We start from the raw sequence: 11650 nt of genomic DNA on the forward strand, positions 1-11650 counted from the left end.
CCTCGCGCCGCCGTCGTCCAGGTGCTCGCCGGTCTTCCCCCGCGCTTCCATGGTACCACGCCAGAGCGTCTCACCATCGGCAACCAGCCCTGCTACTCCCTCCATCTCCTTCCTCTCTCCCTCGTTTCTCTTTTTCCTCTCTTCCTCTGGTTTGACTCACCCTTCCATGGCCATGCTCATGTATGTCCCCGCCATGGAAGACCAGGAGCTCTCTTCCTTGGCCGCGAAGATGAACCCCATACTGCCGCCTTGCTCTGCCCCGGATCCAGTCCCTCTCCAGCAGACCACTGGATATGGTCTGCGTCTTCCTGTCCGCACCTCCAGCAAACCCTTGTCATTGCTAGATTATACCGTCGCCGCCATTGAAAGCACGCACGGGATCTAACCCCACATGTACGACGTTGCCGGGAAAACCAGCTCGTACTTCCTCCCATAGCCGATCGAATAGATAAAAAAACTTTCGCTATACACAGAACTATGAACAGGGAAATGTCAGTTGTGGTATCTTTTCTGTTCGTTTCACCTACAAAATGATTCTTGCACACAAAACTTGATAGAGAAGCATGACTGGAGGGGCGTCAAGGGTCTTCAAATTAGGACCATCTTATCTTATATTAACTAATTGGATGCACCATATGAGGCGCCACGTTAATCCTCATATCTAACCAGTTATTTGCCGTTGGATTAAAACATCAATAGCCGAGATGAAATCTTGCACCGTGATCTTTGCAAGAGTTCAGATGGAATCAAATATGTTTTTTTTCTCAAGATTCCAGAAGGTATTAAACAATCTATCTCTCCCTATAGAGCGACCTCTCTCCTCTCCATGTCGCCATGTCACGCCGTCTCCTCCTTGGCCTCTTCTCTTTCCACCATGTTTCCAGCCCAAAAATTAATCAAGTGCATGTCCGGTCAAGGTTGTGTACGTGCACCTCTAATGAGATATACTTTGCTTTTACAGCCGCAAAGATTAATCGAGTAGGCTCTCTGAACCAGGTTATGTACGTGCATGTTCAATAGAGCCAGCATGTACGCGGCATCATGCTGGATGGGCTTCCACATGATCGCATAGAGAAGAAATAAAGTTAACTTGCTTCGTCGTTCTTCACGGGCCGAAGCTGGCCGACGCTTGATGACGGTTCTCATGCCATCGATCGTGCCTGTGTTAGAAGCCAGAAGAAACTGATATGTGTTACATCTACGAACAGTACATACTATCGCATCCAGTGGGCCAAAATCAATGAACCTGCTTAGGAATTAAGCTTGGTACATGTACATGTGTTCTTTACTATTGTCTCTTGATCTGATGATCTTCTGCAATTTTTGTGGCACACAGGTATGGGGATACATGCCGCAGGAGCTATGTCTTATACTCTTATTTGTGGGACATACAAACACGGCCCCAAACACGTCGAGCCGCCGGAGACAAGCAATAGTATTTTCCTTTTTGGAACCGGAGACAAGCAATTGTTCATACAGTGGCTGCTGCTACCATAGCCTTTTTTAGGAGAAACAATAGCAATAATCATATATCTTTTTGTCCAGCAATGGCATCATCAATGTCTATTGATGTGCTAGACACTCAAAACAGGTACACACTCCTAGTAGATTTATTTTATCTTTATAATTTATTACGAATGGAACATCACATATATTTATGTACGGACAGCCTGACAGCTACATCCTTAAGGATTGTTTATCTCAAGATAATTGGCGTGGTTGATTGCTTGACTAAAGCGCTTGAAGGCACGAACTGATTAGAAGTGTATCATGTCTTTGGTGCTAAGTTCAAATTATTATTCAGAAAATATTTTTTGTAGCTGGGCACTTACTACAACTCCATGCATGTTTTCTTCCAATTAAAAAGCTATCAAGAATATAGAAATTAATAAATTTGCATAAGCTAACAACTTCTATATAAGTATTTAAACTCTGAACACTTTAGTACTTCTCATTCGAGGTGATGTAATGAATAAAATGGAGTTATTTCCAATTGATGCTATGTGCAAAACATTTTAAAGAATTTTGTGTTACTTTTACCCCTTATAATAGGGCAGATAGGGCACAAATTAAGCAGATTTATTTCCTAAGTCTCTACATGCGTGCACCTCCTTGGTCTTGGTGGTTTGGGTTATTATGAAGTTCTCTTAATTATTTATGGCTGATATGATTTCCCACACATAGTAATATATCCCTTCTATAATTTGTTGGACTAGTTAGTAACTTATTGTATCGTACGTAAGTCCTCCTTTTTTAAATATATCACTTATATGGAACATGTAAATTGATCCCAATGTATATAAGGATCGGCTATTGTTCTCCAGATAAGTATAAAAGAACCTTTTTTTTGCGGGTAAGTATAAAAGAACCTGATGAGATGGGAAAGTAATAGTTTTGCATCGCTATGTAGGGCATATATGTTTTGAAATTATTGAAGTAATCAGCGGAAGATAATCATGAATATACTATCATGATACCAGGAAAGTATGTCAATATATATTTAGAGGGCAATTAAAGTCTACATGTTTACATCTAGACCGGTCTATGAAACTCATACGGATAAATTTAAATTATTTTTAAAGTGAAGTGCCATCCGACTAATGTTGGCACAAAAAACTAAATGTACTTTGAGATGTAGAGTTCTGTATGACATTTCGTTCTATGCGGTTTCACTTTTCACTGCTACATGTTTTTCCTTAAAATATTTGTTCACCGGTACCTTTAACTCTATATATGTGAATAAACATTTTGTTTCATGATAACAGATCAACATGGACGGCGAGTTCCAGCGATACAACAATGTTGTGCACAATGATCTTGACGTCTTCATGACAACTGAACACAACCACCTATTCCAGAACAACCATGATGATGAGATGTATGGTCTGCTTGGAGGCACTGCCAATGCGGGAAAGATTGATAATGCCAGCGATGTTGCTGCAGACAAAGGAAACAACGATGGAGAGACCCATAGTGAGCAAACGATGGAGACAAGGCGCGCCAATTATCACCGTCTCCGCAGAGAACAAATCCAACAACTTGAAGCGTACAATACATACTCAATCAATGTTTCTTACCTATCGAAGATGATGTGTTCTAATCTATTTTGATTAATGTCATATGTAGTGTCTTCCGGGAATCCCCTTATCCAGATGAGAAAATCCAGAAGACTCTCAGCAAGAGGCTTGGCATGAGTGCCCAACAGGTCAAGTTTTGGTTCCAAAACCATCGCAGCTCCAGTAAGGTAGATACTATTATTTTCCATGGTGAATTACATGAGATTTCGCCACATGGGCCAGCTACGACACGCAGTTATGCAAGCTTTGCAGAAAATTAGTATAAGCTCCTGCGAACATAATATCATTGTTTGTCATCTGAACTCACAATGTAATGGGCGAGGCTTTTTGGTACTCTTGCTCCACAGAGCGAGATTTAAAAAAAATCAAGTTTCTAAGATTAAAAAATATCTTAAAATAAACACACAAGTATATAGTGTGTGTAAACTTTCATATTGAAGTACATTTTGATGTGAGTTGTACAAAAAAATCATGTACTTTTATACTAAATAGTACATGTTCTAGACATACATTGTTTTGTTATTTTGTATAACTCACTTAAAAATGTATTTCGCCACAAAATTTGACACACAAGTAGTATTCATCCATAGGTATGTGCATATTGTTTTCTTGATTTTTTTCAAATCAAATAATATTATTTTGGAATTTTTAAAATTTGAGTCCATGGAGTCCTATGTACTACTAGCTATGTTACCCTCATGACCATGGTGTCATACTCTTATAATAACCACTGAAATGATGCATACATGAAATTAATAAATGCAGGGCAAGACGCTGAGGCAGGAGACCAGCAATCTTCAGTTAGAGAAGCAAATGCTAAATTCAGAAAGGCAAGCCATAATATCGGCTATGCAAAATAGCACTTGCCTCAAATGCAGAGGGACAATTGTACAAACTCAGGATACATCAGAGCGCCAGCGCTTGTTCATGGAGAATCTGAAGCTCAAGGAAGAACTTCTGCTTGCCACCGAACATCTTAAAGTGGGTCTCCACCAAAATGGCATGTGGCCCGTATTGACCCACAAATAACTACGCCGTCTTTGGTGTTCCCCAACGTTAGTTCTGTCATCTGAACCCTGTTTTGCTTGATTCCTCAACTTGCAAATAATGTGCCATGTTGTTGTGTGTATGTACACAACTTGGCCGCTTATTTATTTCTTTCTGTAGGCTTTCATGGTTGCTTCGTGGGATGGCACGAGATCTATCAATAGCGGCAGCAATGTTGGGGTTGTGGAGTGAGTGGCTTTGGAATGGCATTGCCGTGAAGCTCAGTCCAACGCCCATATTTACCTCTTTCACTTTGTATCCAAACGGCTCAAGTTGAGTCAAATTAATTAGAAAAGAAGAAGCATAAAACCAGCAATTGAATGTCATGCCAGAATTTTCTGTGTCTTCTAACATATCGCCTCGTAATTGTTTCATTTATTGAGATACCTTTGTTAGTGGTCCTTTTTTGTGACCAAAAGTAGTGTGTGAGCATTGATCACGCTCTGGAGCCTTGCTGGAAGTGGATCACAGTTGACATCCACCTCACAGACACCCTGTTGCGTGCAGCTGTAGAGTCATGCGTGGAGCAGGACGACGAGGACCTTTAGCGGGCAACAAGTAGTTCAATATTTCATGAAGGAGTCCTTGGGATCCTCTCTGGTTTCTGATGGCCATGCAAAGGAATTATGCCAAGTGGTTTTTCTATAGCCCAGCTAGGTGCACCCCCTACAACACGACGTAAGAAAACATGATTATGAACAAATGTTATAAATGCTTGCATAGTTTGGGGGTCAAATGACATTTGAGGAGCTCTGTACGGAATTTTTTTACTGAAAATGTATATGGACCGTTTGAGCAGATTTTGTGAATTTGTTACAGAGCTCCTTGGAAGTTTTTTGACCACCAAACTTTGCAAGCATCAATAACATTTGTTCATTATCATTTCCATAAATTTTAAGATTTTTCACAAAATGTTTTGCTATCTTTTCTTGCATGGGTGTAGCTGGGGTGCATCGAGCTGGGCTCAGCCACTACTTTCCCTGAACATTATAGTGTGCAATTTGCATCTTCTTGGCGCATCTATAATTATATTTTCAGACATGAGTAGTTCCATTGACCTAGAAGTTTGATCAGTTTATGTCGCATCAGCCCTTTCAGAAACAGGGCAAATGGCCAAAATGGCTCAACCATTTAAATGAGCAAACATAGACACAATGAACACCTATTGTTGCATTATCCATTAAAAGTTAATTCTGAAACGACAATAAGGTTAGAACTAATGTGTTTTCTTGTGCTCTATCATGATCACTTGAAAGACCTTGGCAACGGTCATTAAGGATCTAGCCACTATTTCTAGCTAATTATACAACCATGTGATCTTTAGGTTTAGGTTGTCGCTCATATAATTTGCATATCATATGGGGTTTTTCAGGCATTGTAAATTTAGGGTGCAAGTTCGGGTTTTAGTGGCAAAAATAATGATGTCAGTTTCTATCATCATCATATATTATATAATTATTTCCAACTCTAAATTCATACGAATTGGTAGTAGAATTTGTGGATGAGTCAGTCTTGCAATACAGAAGGGTTTCTTTTCAGCCCTCCGCGTGTACAACTTGCAGGTCAAAGTGAAACCAAGGAGCTATGCTTCATGAATTCATTTCTGACAGCCTGTATGTAGTTACCTTAGCAGGTCTCGTGTGTATATTTCAGAACTATGGCCCAGAGGTAATATAACGGGACACTTTCACCAGTTAAAGATTATTTTTGCAAGCTCTCTGTTGTTTTGCAAAATTAAATTTGCCTTCTTCCTTTTATTAGAAGAAAAAAAAGTTCTCCTTGCGGCCTTCTTCCTCCGTCAATCCTATCGGCGAGAGAAACAGAGCCCTAGCGCCTGCTCATCCTCATCTGGTCCTCTTCCTCCTATCTAATCTGTAGTTTTCATGCCATGATGAATATCCACTACCCCAAAAGTGTTCCAAACAGTTTCTTTCCAATCTTTATCCATGTTGAATCTCCACTACCCCAACTCCCCAACGACGATGCAATCCATGTTGGATGAGAAGGCGTTCAATCCCCTCAACTTCAAGACCCGAGGAGACTGAAATTAAACTTGGAAGATGCAGTACAGAAGGAGGCACATCGAACACAGTTAGAATCTTTTTTTTGAACTGGGCATTGCCCCTTTCCATTAACCGAATAACGGAAATACATATGTCCCGGAGTTCAGCTAGAAAGGAAGCGGGAAAGGGGAAAGTGATTTCAACGCATCGCCGGGAAACCCACCACAGGAACTCACCTACGAGACACCTGCTGTGGGGCGAAAACCAGATGACACCTACATATCACAACGATCAACAACACCAGTCTCAGACTTTGCAAAATACACGACCCTTTAGGTCACACCCTCATACAGGAGGTAACACAAAAGCAGGACCGTCCTCCTGGCCCTGTTGGCGAAGAGCAGAAGATAGCGGCCTCTCAAGTTGTCGTTGGATCCTCCGTCGCCGCAGGGCAGATCATCATCATGTTGCTTGTGTTGTTCCTCAGAAGACCTGCCAAGTAGGTGATGAATACACAGGCGGAGAATACAATCTCAAAAGGAGTTTTGGGTAGCTTAAATTCAAAGGTCGCCCTATTGCGGCAATTCCAAATAGCCTAGTAGATGGGAGCTAGCCCAAAAGTATAGAACCTTGCACCATCAGGAAGATAAATATAACACTAGGAATAGTATTGCCAAAGGTTGTTGGGACACAGGTCCGTGCCCAAGACCGCCCCCACCGAATGCCAGATCACCCTAGCAACAGGGTAGAGGAAGAAAAGATGTTGTGCCGTCTCACGGGACGCACAAAACAAACACTTGGCATTCCCAGGCCACTTTCGACGTTTCATAACATCTCTAGTTATAACCGCATCCTGGAACAACTGCCACATAAAGATCTTCATCTTTAGTGAGACTTTAGCTTTCCAAATCCAACGGTAATCGCATCCTGCAAGATTACTTTCAAGCGATTTATACATGGTTTTGGTAGTAAAACGGCCATTAGGTCCAGGAGCCCAGCCAACCCAACCTGGCTCCGCCGAGGAAATATAGCCTAGCACAGTCGTGAGCACCACCTTCCACATGTCATCGAGAGGGGGGTTTAGTCTCCTGCGAAACATGTCGCCAGTTTCCACACCCCCAAGCTTATCAACTGCGATCTCAGGCATAGTACAGATGCTAAACAGCTGGGGATACTGGACTCGCATGGGGGGTAGCCATTCAGTGACTCCTCCCAGACTCGAGCCACATCCCCTGACTTGACATGAATCGATCTGCCCCACATGTAATACTCTTTTACTTTCATAATATCCCTCCAGATAGGGGAATCATTGAACTTACTTTTCACCGTGGCAACTGTATCCCCTTTCAAGTATTTGGATTTAACAATATCTTGCCAAAGTCCCTTTTGAGTATCAAGTTTCCACCACCATTTAACAACGAGACTGATATTTTGTTTTTGTAGATCTTTCACAACCAGACCACCCTTGTCCTTGGAGCGGCACACTCTACTCGAATGAACCAAGTGATATCTCTTACGCCCCTCAAAACTTTGCCAGAAAAACCGACGCCTCCGCTTGTCCAGTTTTTCAATGGAAGTTTTAGCGAGAAGGAACATAGCCATATGGTAATAGACTATACTAGATAGGGAGGAGTTCAACTAAGTGAGCCTACCACCCAAGGAAGCAGCGTTACCAATCCAGGATTCGCAACACTTTCTAAATTTTTCATCAACAAAGATCCGCTCAAGGCATCTAAGAGAGGAAAAGCTCAATGGCACCCCTAAGTATCGCATAGGGAAGTGACCAATTTGGCAATTAAAGAGCTCCGCATAGTAATTAAGGATGCTATTGTCACCCCCCACACACAGAATTTCAATCTTAAGATAGTTTATTTTAAGGCCCGACATGAGTTCAAACATATAAAGAAGCAGTTTGAGATTTACTACAGCAGAAGTGTCATGCTCAAAACACAAAACCGTGTCATCTGCATATTGCAACACATCAACACCCCCCTTAATCAGATCCGGAGCTAGACCAGTAATCAGTTTTTATTTTTGGGCATTAAAGATCATATTTGACAGGCATTCAACTGCCAGGTTAAACAAGAAGGGGGAGTGGGGGTCGCCTTGACGAACCCCTTTGCGGCTCACAAAATAGGCCCCGTCTCATTATTCAACTTGATGCTCACCGTGCCATTGTTCAGGATATTTTTAATCCACCTGCACCACTTATCATTAAACCCCTCATTCTATGACATTCCAAGAGGAAGTCCCAATTGATTTTTTCATAGGCTTTTTCGAAATCAAGTTTCAGAACCGCTCCTATTTTTTTCTTAACGTGGGTATGATGTAATACCTCATGCAAAGACAGAATTCCATCCATGATGTTTCTGTTTTTAATGAAGGCATTTTGGTGAAGGCTGATCAGTTTATCTGCGTAGATAGCTACACGGTTATCCACCACTTTTGTGATTAGCTTACAGGGACAACGAAGAAGGCAAATAGGACGGAACTGTTGGATTTTCTTAGCTCCCGCCATTTTAGGAATCAGCGTAATCACCCCATAGTTCAGCCGGGCCACGTCCAATGTTCCCGCATGGAAAGCCTCAAATGTGCGCATGATATCCACCTTCACAAAGTCCCAGCAAGCTTTATAAAATTCTGCTGGAATGTTATCTGGACCAGGAGCACTATTACTCTCCATACCAAACAAGGCTATCTTGACTTCTTCCTCAAAGAAAGGACAGGTCAGGAAACCATTATCTTGATCACTCAACTTCTCATGCTCTCCGCAAGTATCAGGGGAAAGGTGGAACAGATTGCCTGGAGTGGCCCCAAACAACTCTTTATAGTATGTGGTAGCGTGATCAAGGAGGTTTTTGCTTCCTTCGATCACATTATCCCCGTCAGTAAAAGGTTGAATAGTGTTCTTTCGTTTCCTACCATTCGCAATACGATGATAGTACGCAGTGTTTTGATCACCTTTCAAAAGCCACCTCTCTCTATATTGTTGGAGTCTGAATAGTTCTTCCTTAGTAAGGATTACATTGAGCTCAGCTAGTAAAGAAGCCCTACGGCAACACATTTCCACCTCAATATCCCCATCTTCCTCTATCTTTTCGATCTCCTCCAGCTCTATATGAATTTCTTTCTTTCTTTTCCTCTCGTGACCAAAAATGTGAGACCCCCATCCTTTAAAATATTTCTTGAATCTTTTCAATTTGATATTGAGGATGTCTATGCGGTCGTTTGAGAAAATAGGTTGTTCCCAGATTTCTCTAGCTTTAGGGAGAAACAGCTCATTGGTCAACCAGCTAAGCTCAAAACGAAACTCTTTCTTCTTAGGAAGTTCCAGACTATCAGCTTTCAGAGAGAGTAGGAGAGGGTTGTGATCAGAGATGTCTCTAACAAGTTTCCGAACCGACACCAGGGGAAATAAATCTTCCCAAAAATAGCTCATAAGCACCCTATCCAGTTTCTCAAGTGTAGGGTGAGCTTGGTGATTAGACCAGGTATATTTACCCCCAGATAGATGAATTTCTCTAAGGTTAAATGCGTTGATCACAGAGTTGACCTTGTCAACATAAGGGTTATGTTTCATATTTTTGTTCTTGTCGTCTCCCCCTCTCAAGATATTAAAGTCACCACCTGTCACAAAAGGGATATTGATGTGAGAGCAGAAGGAGGCCATTTCAACTAGGAAATCCTCTTTGAATTTATCGTGGGCCGCTCTACAGTGCAGTGTTCATCACTCTGCAGTGCTAGGTGTCTTATGACAAAGAATTACGTTGGCAATACATTATGTCCGTAAAATTCGACCTTCTATCACATATAACACCATAGTGTGATCTTTTAGTTTCATTTTCTAAATTTTTTTTCAGATTTTTTTTTAATTTACTGCCCCTAAGAGTCCTGTCACACCTTTCTTTATATAGTTAAATAAATTAACATTCTTTTATACTTTCGAGAATAATAAGTAATAGTACTCTTCATTTTTACCTAACTTTGGAGTGCATAAAGTCAACCAAATATAGAAGATGGCTGCAATTTTTTTATTCGCACTTTCATCTAACATTTCTCTTTCAATGCATATGTTTAGTAGCACTAAATTAACATGAATGGCACACTCACCATCCCTTATGTTTGAAGACTCTTTTGGTTTCAATGCCCCAACCGCTACCACCAATTAGATGGGGCACTAATAGATAAGTTGATATTCTACCTCTGAAAATCAATGTAAACCATCCAATATTTTAGTAGTAATATTTTACATCTATAATCATAATGGCCACCAATATGAATTTGTATATTTTGTGTGTTTAATAAACATAAAAGATAAATTTAGTATGTAGTGATTAAAACACATAACTAGCCCGTGCAGGCGCACGGGTCGATGACTAGTACTTAGTAATGGAGAAGATATTTGGACGTATTGTAGTTATTACAGTAGTGGATGATAAACTTGCTGAGACTTACACAATGACTAGTACTGAAAATTAAAGCTAATCATCTCAGAATTGAAGCGTACACGCATGGTTTTTTGCCACGATGTACAGTGAACACATGTTTCAAATAAACATTCAGTCAATACTTATATCCTGATAGGTGGTGTACAATATGTTTTAGTTGTACTTTTCTCTGCTCTATACCTTCTCAGGTCTTAGAAGTGTAGTACTCCCTCTAATCCATAATAAGTGTCGTGATTTTAGTTCACATTTGAATGAAAACCACGACACTTACTATGGATCAGAGGGAATACCTTTTTGAAATGTAATTTACAATGCTTGGTATTCACGAAATCATGTTTACTTGATCCATGGCTAGAACCTAGCTACTACTCTTCTACAGATTGTCTTTGATGTCGTGGAAGAGCAAAAGAAGCAGATTGTCATCAAGGTATTCAGCTGTGTAAAACCTCTTTAATTTTGTCCAAGTCGACTTTAATGTTGGTCTTATAGTACCCAAATATATCTATCTATATCTATCCTATATTCAGCTGTGTAAATCAGGACCTCTCTAATTTTGTCCAAGTCGACTTTAATGTCATCAAGGTATTCAGCTGTATTCAGCTGTGTAAATCAGGACCATCTTATCCTATCTATCTATATCTATCTATCTATCTATCTATCTATCTATCTATCTATCTACCTACCTATCTATCTATCTATCTATCTATATATCTATCTATACCTATACTAATTACAGACTCTCTAATAATTTGCACATTAATTAGAAATTAGGAGCCGTTCATCTGGTGGGACCAAATTATTACGGTGTAGATCAATCTATAAATTCCAGGGACAAAAAAGATCAAGAAGGCCCAAAATCCTTTCTCGGTTGTAAAAATAGAAGTAGGAAAAAAACTAAATTATTACGGTTTAGATCAATCTATAAATTCCAGGGACAAAAAACAATCAAGAAGGCCCAAAATCCTTTCTCGGTTGTAAAAATAGAAGTAGGAAAAAAAACTAAGTCAATCTCTTTGCACGGTTCAGAATAGATGGAATCTCAATTTATCCCACGAGCCCACAATTCTCTCTTGGT

The 11650-nt window shown here is 40.4% G+C and overlaps 1 protein-coding gene across 1 annotated transcript; it reads left to right on the top strand.

Annotated features, from left to right (window-relative positions):
* Nucleotides 1-2771: 2771 nt before the first annotated feature.
* LOC125532609 (homeobox-leucine zipper protein ROC5-like) lies at nt 2772-4106 on the top strand. The gene is made up of 3 exons (XM_048696608.1): nt 2772-3046; nt 3127-3244; nt 3843-4106. The coding sequence occupies exons 1-3, from the start codon at nt 2772-2774 to the stop codon at nt 4104-4106; spliced, it is 657 nt and encodes a 218-aa protein (XP_048552565.1).
* Nucleotides 4107-11650: the final 7544 nt, after the last annotated feature.

Source organism: Triticum urartu, chromosome 1A (assembly GCF_056163025.1).
Source record: "Triticum urartu cultivar PI428250 chromosome 1A, HENAU_Tu73, whole genome shotgun sequence".
Taxonomy (NCBI): domain Eukaryota; kingdom Viridiplantae; phylum Streptophyta; class Magnoliopsida; order Poales; family Poaceae; genus Triticum; species Triticum urartu.